Raw genomic sequence first — 19,570 nt, 5'->3', positions numbered from 1 at the left:
TGAGGTATATTTGAATGAAACACACTGCACTGCTCACACGAATGCTAGTTTATTACTGAACGTCAAGATGCCGCGTACAGAGATACATAACGTACACATCATTCCTCCACACTTAATTTGTTTGGTACCTGGTGACAAAATGATAACTTATTTGAATAACAATAAATTGTACACGTTAACTAACAGCTACATTACTTAAAATATTTTTTATAATCTACCGGCTTCCGGGGCCGCTTGACACGTGTAAGTGACGGTGACGGTGCTGGTGAGATATCAGCGCGGTTGTTAGTACTAGAAGTTGGCTCCCTTGGAATGCATGATGTCAAGGACGGTAAAGACTCGCGTGTCTGTGTGTCCGCGGTCGCACAGGTTTTCGGCTCGTTTTCTACACCCTCACAGTCACCCCATTCTTCTCCATCATCACAATCTGGAGCATTTTCAGCCAATGATGCCGACGGTGCCTCACTAATTCCAGTTTCCGTGGTATGCTCGGCAGTAGTCTCATTAATTAAGGCTGACGGAACTTCATTTGGTGTCGCTGGAGGACTTAAATCTGTATCATACGCCGGCGGAGAACGGAACTGATGAGGCACGTCACTATTAATATCTTTTACGTTACAATGTAAATTATAACCCGTATATTTCAATATCTGATCGACATGTCTAATAATATAAACATCCAAGTCTTTTATAAAGATTTTATACATTCTATTTCCTATCTTTTCACTTATTGAACCTAATTTCCAAGTTTCCTTCCGTCCACTGTACCAACGGATCCAAACAACATTGCCAGATTCAAATTTCCTGTTTCCTGATATTGGTAAGTTATTTGTAATTTTATTAGATGGTAAAATTAAATCGAGACGTGAGCGGAGCATTCGTCCAAACATTAACTTGGCAGGTGTTTCACCTGTGGTACAATGCACGGTATTTCTATAATTAAATAAATATCCTAACAACTCTTCATTCATTTGATTTAATGATAAAGTATCTTTTAAAATACATTTTAACATTTTCTTACATATCCGGACAGCGTTTTCAGCTTGACCGTTGCTCGGCGGGTGATAAATAGGAGACGTCATATATTTAATACCGTTACAGGCACAGAAATTTTTAAATTCAATAGAGTTAATTTTTACGTCATTGTCGGACACTAGAACTTCTGGTATCCCAAAAATAGAAAAAATAATTTTTAATCGTGACACTAAAGCCTTACTAGATGTGCCATTATGCATGTGCAAGCATTCCAACCATTTTGTATATGAGTCGATAACCACCAAAAATACCCTTTGCCCCACCGTCATATAATCTATGTGAACGCGCTGCCACGGCGCGGTCGCGGCGGGCCACGGCGCGGGCGGCTCACGCGGCGGCGCTGTGCGAACGCTCACACAAGTAGAACAAGAACCTATCCATCTTTCAATATCGATATCGATGCCCGGCCACCACATTCTGCTTCGCGCGTTACACTTACTTTTTATAATACCTAAATGAGAATCGTGTAATTCATGTAGCATTTTTTTTCTCAAAGCCTCCGGAATAACTATTCTATGACCCCTAAATAAGCAGCCGTTTTCGTACTGTAAATCTGATTTACATTGAAAATATGGTAATATCGATTTACAATTAATTTTACGGGGCCAACCACGACACATATATTTTATGACCGTCTTTAGTACATTATCGTTTTGGGTTATTCCTTCTATGTCAGTAATTGTAGTCGCCGGGGCCACTTCACTCATAAATTTAAGAACGTAGTAGGTATCTAAATTATCTTCGATGCTATCCGACGCACGTGTGCATTCTACCGGCGCGCGAGAAAAATAGTCTGCTACGCAATTGTCATCGCTAGGTACATAATGCACAACGTAATTATAAGCGGATAAAATAATTGCGTATCGCTGAAGTCTAAGTGCGGTAGTAACCGGTATCCCCGTCTTAGTATTAAATATAGACACTAAGGGTCTGTGGTCTGTTTTTAATATAAACGGATCTTTACGGCCATAAAGATATTGGTGAAAACGCCTCACTCCGAATATGATCGCGGTCGCCTCCTTTTGAATCTGACTGTAATTCCGTTCACTGGCCGAGAGTGAACGAGAGGCATAAGCTAGAGGGCGATCGCGCCCTTCATCGTCTCGTTGCGATAACACGGCCCCGAGACCGCCGGGACCCGCGTCTACCGCTAGAACTAACTGCGCGTCGGGCTCGAAATGCGCGAGCACACGCTCTGATGCCAATTCACGACGAATAGCTGCTACGCTACGCCGCTGTCTTTCGCCCCACTCCCACGATGCATTGTTTCGCAATAATTCGTGAAGAGGGCTCAATACGGATGATGCGTTAGGAATAAAACTCCTATAATAATTAACTACACCTAAGAACCTCTTTACTTCAATAACGTTGCGGGGCTCGGGTGCTTCAAGTATCGCTTGAACTTTTTCGGGACAAGTCTTCAAGCCCGTCTTACTTATAATGTATCCTAAGTACCTTACGCTTTCCTGAAAAAAATCGCACTTTTCCCTCTACAAACGTAACCCAGCTTCGTTTAATCGATTAAGAACTTCCTCTAATCTTTTAATGTGAGATAATTTATCTGGTCCCGTTATACATATATCATCGAGCCAAACGCTTACCCCTTCTATCCCTGAGAGAAGTGTTTCCATAGATTTTTGAAATATTGCTGGGGCGTTAGCCAACCCATATACTAATCTTGTATATTTAAACAAACCCTTATGAGTATTTATTGTAGTAAGATCCTGCGAGGGTTCATCTAAAATAAATTGATTGTAAGCATTTTTTAAATCTATTTTACTATATCGTTCGCCCCCTCCAATTTTGGCGAAGACCTCTTCAATTCGAGGCAAGGGGTATTTCTCAATCAGAAGGTCTTTATTTAAGGTGACAGAAAAATCTCCTGCAATTTTCACTTGACCGTTATCTTTCAATACTGGCACTATAGGGGTAGCGTATACAGAGTAATTAACAGGAATTAAAATACCTAAGCCTACTAGCCTATCTAGCTCCTTTTCAACCTTATCTTTTAGGGCAAAGGGTACAGTTCGTGCTTTAAAAAACTTTGGAACCGAATTTTGCTTTAATTGCAGTGTAATTTTAAATTTATTAAAAGACCCCAATTCATCACGCCACAAATCGGGATAGTTTTCTAATATGGTATTGATTTCCGTAACATTAGACAAAGAATAATTACCAGTTGTAATAATTAAATCAAAGGCGGACATGAAATCCCTCCCTAGTAATGGCGGTCCCCCATCTTTAACAACAAATATTTTTAAAAATTTCTTAATATTATTGTAAGTAGCTTCTACGATGAAATAACCTAAGGGGGTGATTTTATGCCCGTTATATAAACACATTTTTAAATTACAATACTTTAAAGGCAAGTTAGAAAATTTATCTTTGTATAACCTATCTGAAATGACGTTACTACCAGAACCAGAATCAATTTCCATAGTAATTTTATTATTTCCTAACATTAATTCTATTTCGAAAGGCCTATTCGACACATACCTTAAATTAAAATTTTGACATTCCTCGCACGGTTTGTCCGTTGTCACCTCGCCGTCTGGATCCGTGGCGATGTGGTTAATATACGAACGCTTTACCACATTACCGCACACCTTCTTTAAATGCCCTTTTACACCACATCTTTGACACCTATATTCCTTATAGCGGCACTTTTCACTATTATGGTTCTTCAATCCACATACTGAGCACCGGGCACCGTTACCCAGCTGATCACGGCGCCCCGCAATGTCAACGCTGCTCCCGCCGCTGTCGAACCGCCTTGCTAATCCACCGCGGCTCGGTTGACCTTGGAATCCAGCACGAAATATTGGCTCTTCCTTAACCACACCAACTTCATTATTAGAAAACATCACCTTCGCCTCCTTTACACAAGCCACTTGCTCCGCCAATTCTATAGCCCTCGACAATGTAAGCGTCGCCGGGTTCTGTTCGAATAACTTGTCGCGCTCGGGATCCGGGCCCAGGCCGAGGACAAAACGGTCCCGTAGATTGGTTTCTAAAGCAGCACCAAAGTCGCAGTAGCTTGCAAGACCTCTTAATCGCGCCACCCATTCGCCCAAAGTTTCGCCTGACCCTCTCATCGCCCCGTGAAAATTTGCTTTGTCCACAAAGGAGGCCTGTTTCTGTCTGAAGTGGCCGTCGAGTAATTTCACAAGATTCGTGTAGCTTTGCGAGTCCAACTCTTCTGGATATGCGAGATTACGCAGTAAACGGTACGTCTCGTCGCTTAGATGCGTAAGAAGAATTCCGCATTTATTATCCTCTTCGACTTTATTTATCTTGATAAATTGCGATAATCTGCCTTTGAATATTGACCATTCGCCAGTTTTATGATCAAATATCGTTAAATTTCCTAGAAAAGCCATTGCAATTTTTATTTTTTAAACGCGGGTACAACTACGTCGTCGCCAGTGAGGTATATTTGAATGAAACACACTGCACTGCTCACACGAATGCTAGTTTATTACTGAACGTCAAGATGCCGCGTACAGAGATACATAACGTACACATCACGATCACTCCAGACCCCCCCGGCCTCTGACATGTACGCCACCCGAACATCATTTAAATTAGTGTTTAATATTTCAGTGATGAGGGCGAGCGTACTATGACAAGAGGCCAAGAAAGCCGGAAGTGCTAAACCTTCCGTCGTGCGGACACCTGTGCCACCAAACCTAACTGGAAGAGTTGCCTGCATCCAGGAACGATCATCAAATTTTAAATTTAAAATTTTGGATAAGCAGTTTTGTAATAAAGTATCTAAAATATTAGTGACCGATGGTAATTTCCAAAATGGACAACAACGGAGTAAATGCATGAATTTTGGAGCGAATAAGCAAAGGCGCAAAATGTACAGAGCCATGTGAGGTTTTAAATCAAAAAGTCGTTCCGAAATGTTTTCAAAGTGATGTAATTTAGAATTTATAATGGGAACAAATGCATCATCAAATATTGGAGCACCTAATAGTGTTAAATATTCTTTTTCTTAAATGGATATATTAGGGCATATTGAATTGAACTGATCATAAATATTATGACAATGTTCAACAGATATTTGTTGCGAAAAAAAGATTTCACATTTGTTAAAATTTAGACTCAAACCAATGTGATTAAAACGCTGTATTATTATTTTTAGGTCCTCCAATGCAGTTGATTCAGTTCCACCCAAAGAACCATCATCTAGGTACCATACATTAAATTCAGAATTTAGTTCTGTGATTATTGGTTGTATAGCCAAACTAAAAATTAATGGGCCAAGAGGGTCGCCTTGCTGACATCCCACACACGATTCTATAACATTATCGCCGAATAATAATTTTGAGGGGGTCTGTAAGTAGGGCCCCCCTATCTACGGAATTGAATGCATTTTTGACATATATTTTTAAGAAAAGCTCATATTTATTTCTATTCAAAAACTACGAGCAGCGTGTACTGCTGCTTCGCAGCCACCCTTGACTCCGAAGCCGAGCTGCCGAGGCTTAAAAAGACTAGCCAATGGCTCGTTATAATTACGACAACACAACTTCGAAGCCAATCTTCGTAGAGTACAACCTACAGCGATAGGCCTAATGCCTCCATCCTTTTTATTTTAAGAGCAACGAGGTTGGCTCCATAAAGTACAGGTGTAATTTCGGGAGGAACTCTTCCTGCTAACATTAAATTAATGAGAGCAGTGAGCTCCTTCCAAATTTACACCTGCTTCGCCTAAAAAGGGATCAGTTAAATCCTTCAAATGCTGTGGAGTAAGGCCGTCTAAACCACCAGCAGATCCGTTCGAAAATGAACGGATAGCGAACTTGGTGGCTTCCTCGCTGACTCTCAAAAATTCATGCTGCGGATTGTACGAAGGGTAAGGTAACTGCGAGGATGCTTGTGTGGGATACTTCTCGCGAAGTGCCCCAAGCGTTTCAGGTGAGCGTAGACCATAGTATCATTAGAAAAAAGATTTTTTGCAGCGCCTTTCACATCTCCGTCGGAGATTTTATTTTCTATTAATTTTAAAATATTGTTTCGAATAGGAATATTGTTTTGGTTATTTGTAGGGATGTTAAGAATGGGAAGAACATTTTGAATAGTATTATATTTTATTAAACTACATAGTGATTGCTTTTGTTGTCTATTGCTTAAATGTAAATTTTGTATGGAAATAGCAATAGGTCTTCCCAAGCATTAAAGCTATTTTCTGCAACTACTTTGGCCACACGCTCGGTAAGTGACACGGCCACGGTCGAGCGCGCTCCTTTAGGGATTCGCTTGACCACCCGTACATTATGTTTTAGATTTGAAAGTCTCAGATATAATGGTTCGTTATTACGAGCCCCATCTGAATTACTTAAGAAATTTGAAACAGAGGTGGTATTAATGGGATCAATTCGTGGGATATGAAATCGGCTGCAATGTATCCTTAAGCCTCTTTGTCCTTTGTAATATTTATTGTCAGCACAAATAGAGCACCGTAATAACGAATCATTAGGCATTTATTAACGTAAAAATAAACAAATACTACAAAAAAAAATACTGTACAAATAATAAAACACTCCATAATTATAACTATTTCTTAAACTATTTCTTAGTTTTATTTATAATATAAATAGTAGGTAATTAATAAATATGTACAAAATAAAACAAACTGTTTTCTTGGGAAATAGTTACAAAACGCACTTTAAATTGTCTGCACACACTTTGAAACAATAACGAATTTTAAAACTGGATATAGTTTGACCGAAGATTCCGAAAATTATCTGAAGCAACCAGAGCACTCGATTGAATTCTTTACGTCGTATTTTCCTCTTTTTGTATATATAATATCGAATCATGTTCTTCAAAAATTGTGGATATTGAACTGACAACAACGGCTATAATTTCCAATCTTAGACTGATTGTAGGTGTTCCAACGCGTGATAAAATTTACATGGGCACTCAGAGCACTTTTTATTATTAAATAATTTTAGTATTATCACATCACCAACGTATTTCTGGAATTCCTTCTGAGCGTTTTCATAGCTCTATAAAATATACTTCACGCAATTTTAAGATTTCCGCACGGATTATAAAAAAATGTGTATTACTGCCATCTGTTTTCAAGTTGACGAATTAAGGTGTTAGGAATTTTCGTTACGGAATTTCTCGATTCGGTCGCCGCGCTCAAAGCCCGCGATAAAAGCTATGCAATAGCTTAAAAAAATGTTTGATTTAAAAATTTATAAATCTTTTTATTACCTACCTCTTTTTAGGGTTCCGTACGAAAAAGCAAAAACGGAGCTCTTATAGCATCTCTCATGTGACTGTTCGTCCATCTGTCACTGTTCTCCGAAACTACTAGAACAAAGGAGTCGAAATTTGGTAAATTTCGTGCGTAGTAGTCATAGTGAAATTGACACCAGAAATGTTTTTAAAGGATATTTATTTCCTTACGATATTTTCAACTTTGTAATTGTTTTTCCTTGATGGCGAAATCTTTAAAGGTCATCAAACTGTTTTTACCGATATCATAAAAAAAAGCTAGCATTTATTTGTCGCCTATATTTAGCAAGTCACGGGCCGTAGCTCGTAACAATGGGGCCGTAGCGGGGCTTCGAACTCTTCTTTAAAAATAACTCACAAAAGAAGTTTTTGGTTGTCCCCAAGCACGTTTTGTCCCATGAGTTCCTAATTTTTTTTCCGATTGGGAAATAAAGATCTATTTGGAGATAAAAAGAAAACGTGTTTCAGTCTTCTTACTCGTATATAAAATTTTACCGGTGTTTACAACGTGCCACGAGCCGAATCCTAAGCAGTGTCGTGTCGCAACCGGCCAGATTTGCCCATAAGCAAATCAAACGATATCTTAAGCGAATAGATTTGTAAACCTGGATATCTAGACAACCTCGATTTCTTATAATACCAAGTAATTCTAGCATATCTAAACCCGATTCAATTAATATAATTTGTCCCTGGGAATCAATTTAATTTGATAACATAATTGTTATAGTTTTAATGGATTAGATAAAATCAGTGATAGTAGCAATCAAAATCGGCGGAATCTTGTTTATGGGCAACATGCTACGGCCAGAATGTATATAGGATGGAGCGAAAGTGTGTAAAATATTATTCCGATCAGATAAGGGTAAGAGCCTCCGCCAGGTCTATGAATTTCTAAAAATATACTTTTTTTGTGTACTTTGCAGATTACAGCTGAAGGTGTCTATAACTTTTTTAAACATTTATTCTATTTTATTCATTTTATTTTATAGAGCATTAACAAATAAAACAATAATAATTTTGAGTAGTGTCATTATAAAAATGCAGAGGGAGAGCATTTGTTAAGCAAAACTTACAAAGTAAGTCATTTTAATTGTTAGCTTACGCCAGTGGCTCTTTTTGTCATGTCTTCTTTTTTCGTTAAAATATGTTTACATTATTACTATAATATCTTCTTTTCTTATTATAAATACATAACTGATGTATGTCTGGGTATGAAGATACCTTAAATGAAAAAACTTGTTAAAATAAATTAAAAAAAATACTTTCCAAAGAACTATTATAGAATTTTCGGAATACAAAAGAAATTCCCTTTAATATACCTCCTTACAAATGCTAATATTTCGATCCATCTGGTGTTCCACCTGGTGGTACCCAAAAAGGAATAAAAGCTTTTATAGCACTCTGTGACCTAAACCCGCATTTTAGCCACGTTTTTCCGTGTCCAAAGTAGCCCATTTTTACACTGTATTAATATCAGTACACTACCCTCACAGTTGTAAAAAATAATCGCTATGAACGTTTCATACTTTTAAATGTCATTTGAAAATTAAAAGTGAGTAAGGATTATTTTCTTTAAAGCAATAATTATGATAATATTTTATTTTGCATGTATTTATAAATATTTTTGCCATTTTGTATATTCTAAGCAATAGCATCAATGTAAGACTAACTGTTGAGCTGTATCGAATTTTATTGTTTGTTTTGACTGTGTATTTTCGCTACACACCAAAGTAGGACATATTTAAATTAGGAATCATTAACAAAATTAGCCATAATACTACTCCCGTAAAAACTTATAAAGCGAACTATTTGTTGTCGTACGGCATTCGGATTATCGAAAATTTGGATAATTGCATTTATGAAGAAAAGCTATTTGATCCGATTGAGGAAGGCAATGTTTTTGACCGTATGTTTGTACGTATGTATTTTTCATTGTTTGTCAAACCTAAACGACTTCACTAATATTGACATATGATTTGTTGTTGTATTCATCTAAATTGCAGGGATAACATAGGCTATATTTTTAAGCAATCGGGTTTTTGGTTTGTATTATAACTTTCTAGTTGCGATTTGGCTGCTTTCTGGAATTTAAATGCACATATCACACACAACGTAGCTAATCTGTGGTTATTACAAAGTGACTTGTTCACGTTTGGCAATACAAATAATCTGTATAACTGAGGTCCGGATAATCGATTTTGTACTGTATCACTAGTATATATTATGTGATTGCTTATGATGTTTCTTTAATACGTTTAGGTGGAGATGCCACTAATTATTTTAAGATTTGTATGTAACATGTATGTAACATACAAATCTTAAAATAATTAGTGGCATCTAGACCAATGGCATATAGCCTAAATGGCTTGATGGATTTTGACTTATTGTGGTGTAGGATTTGCCTTTATCTAAATAAATATAACTCAAAGGTGACTGACTGACATAGTGATCTATCAACGCACAGCCCAAACGACTGGAAGGGTCGGGCTGAAATTTGGCATGCAGGTAGATGTTATGACGTAGGCATCCGCTAAGAAAGGATTTTGATCAATTCTACCCCCAAGGGGCTAAAATAGGGGATGAAAATCGTAACGCGAGCGAAGCCGCAGGCAAAAGCTCGTCACGAATAAAAGAATAGGCCAACTGAAAACTTGTTAACACAAAAATCTACTAGATACAAATTACTAAATTTTCTAAATCAACACTTCTTCACATCAAATTTCAATGGTTTTGGTGTCACATTTTTATTGGTTTTTTAATTCATAATTTTTAGTTTCAATCATTTATAAATTTCAAAATAATTATCATATTTTTTCATATAACCTGCCAAGTATAAGCGGGTTTATGTCACACGAGCTATAAAATAGTATACGACACTTGTGGCATAAGTAGCCTATTATTACTTTGGCCACGCGTATCGTAATGTACTATTAATTTAGTAGTCTTATGGTAGCACTTTTTTATTTATATTTTTATTTAACGACATAAACTAAAAATGGACTTATTTACAAAATATATACAAAAAAATGATAAATAAAATAAGCCATCTAAAATTGCCGTGTGTCATCTTAACATTATTCAGCTTCGACGGAACCAAGTTCTTGAAAAACGATTACTAGTATAGATATATATATATTGTGCATGGAAAGTATCAACATGTACCTATGTTGCTTTTGCACGACTCATGATGCGAAGCATCAGAGAGTGCTTTACGATCGAAAAATTTTTTTCGCTTCATTTTGGCGGCTATTTTTATTATTATAGCCTTGATAGTTCACGGAATCAAGATATTTTGCATACTATTGTCGAGATAATTTAATGGAGATTAATTCCATACTTTTTAAAAATTGATTTACTGCAATAGAATTGGAAAAAAACACCAAAATAGGTCAAAAAAATTTCCTGTCCGTCATGTGTGAAACCTGAAAACACTGTAACTTGTGAAAAAATCCATCATTTGAGTTATTTTTTTTTAATTCTAATCGACGATTGTAAGTCACTGAATGCGAATGATTAATTAATTCAGTGTCGTTTAATTGCAATTAATAAAAAACGAAAACTACAAGACTGTATATCTATAGATATTATGTACATTTATTCCACCAGGGGCGCTTGTGCAGTACCTTCTTCCTACTACAGCTGTTTTTTCGGCAATTATTTTTGAACGACTTAAGTTTTTTTTTTTTTTTTATATTTCATAATTAAATGAGCATTATGAGTCGTGCACTTTTGGATTTTCCAAACTTTTCAGTACCAACTCCGAAATCCTAATATCATGTGTAAGAGTAAGGGATCTGCGGAGGGATTAAGTACTTAAGTTTCTGAGCAGAACTTCCATAAAATTTTGGATTTCAATTCCTCAGGGCTGACAATGCGACGCAATACCAAGAGTACGAAACTGTTAAATGTAACATAAAATAAATTTCACCATTTTATCATTATCACTTATGCAAATTTGGTTATGCCTAATCCCTAGTACTCACACGAGCTAATGAAGTTGTGTACGAACATGCTCACAAATACTAGCACACATAGATTTATCGTGTGCTTACACCTGCTTCACTTGTACTTACACACTCACACGAGTACAATCGAGCAAGTAAGCAAGTACTTCTGGCACTCACATACCTAAACATACAGGCTAGTGAGTGGAACCGATTATTATCGGAACCGAAAATGGAACTTCCTAGAAACGGACAATTTAAAAACATCGAAATATCAACAGTGAGGTATAAAAAGTCATTCCACATAGACAATAGTCTGTGAGTCCACTGCTCGATTACCAAGTGTTTTTATATATATATTTTTTAATAATTACATTTTTAATTTTAATAACTTGAAGCCGTATTTCCATAGGCAATCTTGCCAATGTGTATTAAATTATTACATTTAGATTAAACCCCATCAACATCGAAATCGAGCAATGGGATCTCAGTTCAGAAAATAACGCGACCAACTCCGTTACGTGTGTATGTCATCGGGAATCAAGACCCTCGTGTTCTAATATCTACGTTTACAAATTGATATGGATATTGTGCATCGTGCAGAATGTTGATGTTTAAAAAGAGATCTATATGACCCAACTGAAAAAATGAGAATTTAATTTGAATATCTGATCATTGACTCTCAGTTTTAAGATAATATTTATTATCACGTATTATAAAGTCGAAATGAATCGAATGAACCGGTTTTGGAATTGTTACGGATAAACGACACCCAATCCGGATTTGCACTCACTAGTACGTTACAAGTGAAATTTACAGCCGGATATTACACATGCACACACAGTCCACACTCTCTCGCTTACACAAACACATTAGTAAACAGACGCATTTACAGGTGTAGTATGTACTAAGTATGTATCTATGCAGGTTTAAGACGCTTCATCATTGAGACGTCACGACACGGCATGCCACCGGCACCGACAACACGACATCTCAAATTATTTTTCCATTTTCGACAACGACGGTACATTATGACAGAGGTTTGACTCTTAATTATTGTTGACTGAGGTTTGACTCTTAACTATTGTGTTTATTAAATGAAGGACTACCGTTTTTAATTAGGTTTTTTAATTCATTGTTAATTATTCGTAGGTATATCGGCTTTTGTCCCTGTAGTTCCGGGTCTAGAATAGGGCTACGGTATCCCCTGCCTGTCGTAAGAGGCGACTAAAAGGGGGCTTCCGGGGTTGCCGGCGGCAAGAGTGGGAGCTCGAACCGTCCGGAGAGCAACCCCGGGAAGAACGGCGGCATGTGTGGTCGCATGCCGTCGTAAACACCAGTACCCTTAGTATGAGTTTTTAACGTTTCCGCGACTCGCTGCTCGTTAACGAGCTCGCCCATACATCTCCTAGCAGCGCCTCTAGCGGAATTTGTTGGAACTAAAATATGGCAGTATGAGTTTTATATTTCAACCGTTTACGAGCTCGGACTCGCTTGACCGAGTAAGGCGAACTCGTAAACGGTCGATAAAGAGTGGTATGGTAGTACAAGTTGCACATTTGACATTTCTTACAAAGCAAAATGACGTCATTTTCGACTCGGACGTCGTTTACGAGCAAGTGTTGAACTCGGTAGCTTTTAAACCGTGAGTTGTGTTTTGATTGAAAAAAAACTAAATAAATTTAATAAATTGTGTTGAAAAATTATGTTGTAAGATCATATTATGCTTCGAGAATTATAAAGGAGGCTGTGTATACGCTCACTGTCGTGAAAGTGAACGATTTAGTGCATCGTACTAAACTTATGTCATATTACCCGGATTACAACCAAATTCAAGCAAGCCAGGCATTCAAAGAAGTTTGATTATTGTGCTTCTTATAGAGGGAAACTACTACTTTTGTGCCGTGGAAACTACCAACCTCAAAAGCTTACCAAGGATGACGCTAGTGACTAAGGCAAGTAAAGATAAATTATAAGTAATACGTTAGGTACATTATCATGGGTGTTATATATTAAATGGTAATTTATTTATTACAAAGTGCAATGACTTGGATATGTTCCATGTTACCATACTACCAGAGTGTTATTTGGGTCCCTAATTACTCGCCTATCAAAGAAGACTAAGCCTTCAAGTTACAAAAGTTTTAAAGGCTACTAGTTTATATTTCTATTTATAATTCCTTGATTTATCTAACTACTCAGTATAATTTAAAAATTAACATTTGATTTCCTTGAAGCCGTTACAATAGAATACAAAACTGTTGACCAAATTAAAAGTAACAAATACAACATTGGAAAATAACCTAAGGTACAATTGGTGACCATTGTCTTTGAATTTAAAGTAATTAGTAAAAACAGACCAAAATATATTATTTAAGTAGAATACTAGCATTCAACAACAAATTAAGTGAAGTGGAATTTGATGATACATTTGTTTGAAAGTTTGTTTGTTTGAAATTCATAAAATCAATGTTAAATAAGTATTATATCTATATTTTATTTTTCAGATAATGCAGCTATGAAGTGTAGGTATAATGGGCATCTGATGAGCCTTCCCTGTTGTGTCCAGGATGTCTACTACATGGCAGAGTGCCCCCTTGAATAATACAGCTACCATTTTACATCTACCTATAGAAAGAATCAGTTTACAATTTTTGGCAAATTCCATCGAAATATGAAGATCATTAATGCATTTCTAGTGTTAAGTCCATGTGTATTTGTATAGGACTTATAGTTCAATTCAATTCAGACTCAGACACCTTTAAATAAAATAATAATTAAGAATAATATTCTACTTTAATTTCGAATCCTTTCCCCCAAATTATGAAACTGCCATGGTACATTCCATAAAATACTGACACATTATCGTCATATTTTGTTGCAATATCTATTAGTAAACAATTATCCTTAAAAAGATAAAATATATATTATTGTAAATTTTGTAATAAAAATATTTAATAAATTGTAATAAAAAATGCAAGTTCTTGTTTTTTAATTAATTTATTTTCTTGTTAGGCTATAGATTGAATTAATCTTTTATTAAAACTATGTCTTATTATAATACAAGTTGCAGGTACAATGCAATATATTAATACAATTTATAGTTAGTATCAAAGTATGTGTTTAGAGGTGACTGAAGACTGTTTTACATTAATATGCAACAGTAACTGTTTACTCACAACTTTATTATTATTAACAAAAGAATTAACATAAAAAACATACAAATTTATTTTATTTTTATTAGTTATTTAAAAGTTGTACCAACAAAGTAAACACTAATACATCAAAAAGAATTAATGCTAATAATGAAATACTAGATTATAAAATGATAAATTCAAAATCAAATTTACAATTAACAATTTACAACAAATGTATATTATACAATTATTAGTATCAACAATTAAATGTGAGTAAATATTATGTCATTAAAAAATAGGAAAGATTAATAAACATAATCGCAAATAAAAAAATTGTAGTAAAAGTGAAAATTACAAGTACAATAAACTTATACTATTAAATTTTAAATATTGTAACAAATCATTACTGCAATATTTAATGAAATAAATACATTGATAATTTAAAAAAGATTGTATCACAAAGTGATGCAATATGAATAAATTAGTGAGTAACAAAATAAATTATTAATAACATTATAGAAAATATCAACATTATAAAATACACTATTTAAATAATATAAGTAACAAATAAAAAAAAATGTATTATTATTAACAGAAAAGTAAATTATTAAAAGAAAAAATAATATGTTATCAAGTAAGTTCCAAATCCTTTTCTATAATTTTTATAAAATAAACTATTAGATAATAAATCAATTTGGGGAAATGTTAGAAGCTGACCTATCTCTATTGCTATTTCACAAATCTACATTAACTTCAATACTTATATAATGTTCTAAGTTTGATCGTGTTTTAGTTTGTGCAAATGGAAGATATTTAAATTGGCAAAATATAATATTAACATTATATTACTTTTAAAGTATTCATTTAAAGTATTAATTCCATTAATATTATATTTAAGTTAACATTTATAATTAATGACGGTATTACAAGGTAGCTAATAATAATTTATAATACATTATTTCTATGAATGATATTTGACGTAGACATTTAGTATAGATACATTATATGCTATCCTCTTTTTCAAATGTGACAATTCCCTTGTGAGTCCAAAGGTGGGAGACAACTGCCTGATATGCCTTGAACTGCAACTGGTGGGGTTGCAATTCTGGATGCAGCTTTTGAAGGCAAAAATTTCAGCATGCCGTTGGGGATGACAAGTTCCACTAAAACAGAGTATAAAATAATTAGTAAGCTTATTCCAGGGAGTATTACATTATAAGTGTTTGTTAGTGTATGACTGTGGCAAGGAAGACTATAAAGTCTACTTATGAGGATGAAATATTTTGAATAATTAAATAAACAACAAAACAAATAATTTATATACTACTCTGAATTTGACTGCTTCCTAACTGATTGATGTATTGTAACATATTGTTTGCATACCCTATTGGGACTTATGTATTAATATAACTGTCAATCTATACAGTATAATTAAAATTTTAATTTTGAAACTTTAAAAACATATTTTATAACTCTTTTTTATACAACTAAAATGTATTAACATTATAAAAGGAAAACGTAAACCAGTTAAAAAAATTTGTAGGAAACAATAAACAGAATCGAAGGATATGCAAATACATATTATCATCTCTGTTTAAATAAAATAAGAAATGTTTCAGTCAACATCATTTGTGTTTCAAATTTATTTATTAAGTAAACAACATGTAAATATTTATAAAATAAATAAAAATAGATTGATTTTTTACCTTTTTACAATCCACTTGTTATCTTTGAATGTGAGTAGTGCACATGCAATTTTAACGCCAATATGTTCCACACCGGCTTATAAATTCGGGGCCAGCAGCTGGTTTATTTAAACTGACGTGTCTAAAAACAAAAGGCATAATTACGTGGGGCTAATGTAATGCAAGTATAAAGAAACGTTTCACATATACATACGTAGAAAATATTATCGTACTCACCTCTCTACTCGGTACTCGATTTTATGAATTCCAGCATTATTTAAACTTACACAACACAACTACAACTTCAACTTCAACAAAGTACAACTTTATACTTTTATTGAGTAGCATCTTTTTAAAACGTAGTGGTTATAATATTCTCTTAGACTTTTTACTGTTTTTGATTTTAAAAGTATACAAAAACTTTGAAAGATGATAAACACTGACACTTAAAAAGTTTTTAATTTTTTTTAAATAAACAATACATGACAGTTAAACTGTCAATCCCAACGACAAAGAAGTTTATTGTCTTTATGGTAGTGATAAATTTAAAATAAATATTTATATTAATAGCAAAGCATCGTTAATTTCTTTTTTGTAAATTATATAAAGTACTTTATATATCTTTTAAATTTTCTTTAAATATATGTCATATTATTTGCTTTGGCATTATGTTTATAGGATGTTGATCAATATTTAGCGCGGTAAAAAGAAAAAAAGGCCTCAAACGTTTCATGAAAACTCAAGATTGTCAAAATGGCGGATTATATTTGTCTCACTTTTTTTGCGTACGTATGAAGGTGACAAAATATTCATCGTCAACGAGCGCCTGGTCAACGAGTTACGATTGCTCGTTTGTGCATTTCCGACAACTTATACTACCAATGCATTGGATTCGGACCAACGACCCGAGCTCTCGGCTCGATCTCGTGAGTGCACATTTTAAAACTCATACTAGGGGTACAGGTGTGCGGGAGGAGCGCAAAGTGCTCCCCCCAGGGCAGAGCCCGACCGGGGCATCGCGCTCAGAGGACTCAAGCTGTCTCTCTTAACACAAATTGTAACAAATTGAATGTGAGAACAAAAGAAAAAGTGAAGCATAAAGTATATCTATGTCTACTAGAGTGTTGAAGCAGTGATAGCCTAGTGGTTAAGAAACTCGGCCTTTCGATCGAGAGGTCCGAGGTTCAAATCCCAGGCACCTCTGAATTATCAAAGTTATGTGCGTATTAGAAATTAATTATCACTTGCTAAATGGTGAAGGAAAACATCTTGAAGAAACCTGCATACCTAAAAGATTTTAAAAAAAATCTCAAAGGTATGTGAAGTCTACCAATACGCACTTGGCCAGCGCGGTGGACTATGGCCTAATCCTTCTCATTATGAGAGGAGACCCGTGCCCAGCAGTGGGACAGTAATGGATTGTTGATGATGATGATGACGATGACTAGAGTGTTTGTCTCTACAAATGCCTATATTTCAAAGATGCTGCGACACCATATACTCGTAGATGTACAGGGCCAATGACACAGCATGTGGTACAATTTCATGATTGGGATTATGACGTAGCCGATGTCGTATCGTTTGCAATGACACGCATACAATTACAAACATATATTCATCATGCGTATACGTACTCATTAGCATTCACACTTGCGCTATGCGCAGATGGATCGAAGAATCAGATGTCAGTTAAAATAATAATTATAGGACTTACTCGTAATACGTTAAAGTTTTAAATATGTATAGGTTATATTTATTAGGTACATAAAATTAGCAAAATCATAAATTTCTAAGTCAAATGCTTATTAAACTTTAGAACATGATGTTCGTGAACACTATATTACGATTTTCATTTGTATATAGATTTAGATACAGACAAGCAATGTCCAATGTCCAGGTCACACTTGTCATAGTCTGAGGTTTCACTCTTAAGGCCCCACCACCACACCTATGCTATAACTTCTGCCTAATAACAGAAGTGTGAAATGATACCTTGTTCTGACCTGAAGTGTGCCATCAGATAAGGAAGAAACTCTTATAGAATACACCGCTACTTATAGTCAGGGGTAGTAGGGCAACTGTGAGTTCTATGTCTGACCTAAGATAGCATATCAATTTTATCTGGCATCAATCACTTTTACTAGATAGGTACTTCTACTGTTACTTCGATGTTATGGAATAAGAGTACCGTCATAACTAATGTTCTACTATAACTAGTTCTATTAATGATCTTGTCTTAAGTGATTATTTATTTTTACGCGATTTCTAATCTTATCTGTTAATTAACTTTATTTTACGAGTATTTACGCGAGGAGTTTATTTGTGACGCTAAGGATTTTTATTAAAAAAATACCGAGGTTTTAAGGTTTATTGTAACAAAATATAACATAGATATAACAAACATTTTAAAATACAATTAAATTACATCTAAATAAGTACACCTATTGAACAACGTACATGCTCATCCAGGCAAACGCACTCGTACTTACCCACACATCCACAATCACTATTACTATTACACACTTGCACATCCAGGCATGCGCACTCGTACTCACCCACACATCCACAATCACTATTACTATTACACACATGCGCATCCACGCATGCGCACTCGTACTCACCTACACATCCACAATCACTATTACTATTACACACATGCGCATCCACGCATGCGCACTCGTACTCACCCACACATCCACAATCACTATTACTATTACACACATGCGCATCCACGCATGCGCACTCGTACTCACCCACACATCCACGATCACTATAACTATTACACACATGCGCATCCACGCATGCGCACTCGTGCACACCCACACATCCACAATCTCTATTACTATAACACACATGCTCATCCACGCATGCGCACTCGTGCTCACCCACACATCCACAATCACTATTACTATTACACACATGCTCATCCACGCATGCGCACTCGTGCACACCCACACATCCACAATCTCTATTACTATAACACACATGCTCATCTACGCATGCGCACTCGTGCTCACCAACACATCCACAATCACTATTACTATTACACACTTGCACATCCAGGCATGCGCACTCGTACTCACCCACACATCCACAATCACTATTACTACTACACAAATGTGCATTCACGCATGCGCACTCGTACTCACCCACACATCCACAATCACTATTACTATTACATACATGCGCATCCACGCATGCGCACTCGTACTCATCCACATCCACAATCACTATTACTATTACACACATGCGCATCCACGCATGCGCACTCGTACTCACCCACACATCCACAATTACTATTACTATTACACACATGCGCATCCACGCATGCGCACTCGTACTCACCCACACATCCACGATCACTATTACTATTACACACATGCGCATCCACGCATGCGCACTCGTGCACACCCACACATCCACGATCACTATAACAATTACACACATGCTCATCCACGCATGCGCACTCGTGCACACTCATACATCCACAATCACTATTACTATTACACAC

General features: G+C 35.5%; 1 protein-coding gene and 2 long non-coding RNA genes across 3 annotated transcripts; 1 reads left to right on the top strand and 2 right to left on the bottom strand.

Annotated features, from left to right (window-relative positions):
- Positions 1–28: 28 nt before the first annotated feature.
- LOC140743313 (uncharacterized) lies at positions 29–4,557 on the bottom strand. Its single transcript, XM_073074482.1, has 2 exons — positions 3,532–4,557; positions 29–128 (listed from the first exon to the last, which is right to left on the bottom strand). The coding sequence occupies exons 1-2, from the start codon at positions 4,413–4,415 to the stop codon at positions 113–115; spliced, it is 900 nt and encodes a 299-aa protein (XP_072930583.1). The 5' UTR covers positions 4,416–4,557; the 3' UTR covers positions 29–112.
- An 8,021-nt stretch (positions 4,558–12,578) lies between these two features.
- Positions 12,579–14,024, top strand: LOC140743316 (uncharacterized). Its single transcript, XR_012102440.1, has 2 exons — positions 12,579–13,192; positions 13,745–14,024. It is a non-coding gene; the product is annotated as an uncharacterized LOC140743316 (long non-coding RNA).
- Positions 14,025–14,718: 694 nt separating this feature from the next.
- On the bottom strand, positions 14,719–16,512 carry LOC140743318 (uncharacterized). The gene is made up of 3 exons (XR_012102442.1): positions 16,297–16,512; positions 16,081–16,201; positions 14,719–15,537 (listed from the first exon to the last, which is right to left on the bottom strand). It is a non-coding gene; the product is annotated as an uncharacterized LOC140743318 (long non-coding RNA).
- Between the last annotated feature and the right edge of the window lie 3,058 nt (positions 16,513–19,570).

The sequence above is a fragment of the Epargyreus clarus genome, unplaced genomic scaffold (assembly GCF_041222505.1).
Source record: "Epargyreus clarus isolate Ecla_fem2 unplaced genomic scaffold, WU_Ecla_fem_2.2 ptg000007l, whole genome shotgun sequence".
Classification (NCBI taxonomy): Eukaryota; Metazoa; Arthropoda; class Insecta; order Lepidoptera; family Hesperiidae; genus Epargyreus; species Epargyreus clarus.
This window is presented reverse-complemented; position numbering and strand designations above follow the sequence as displayed.

What these genes read in the sequence shown, in the direction of transcription:
- LOC140743313 (XM_073074482.1), bottom strand. Translation starts at nt 4,415, where the DNA reads ATGGCTTTTCTAGGAAATTTAACGATATTTGATCATAAAACTGGCGAA.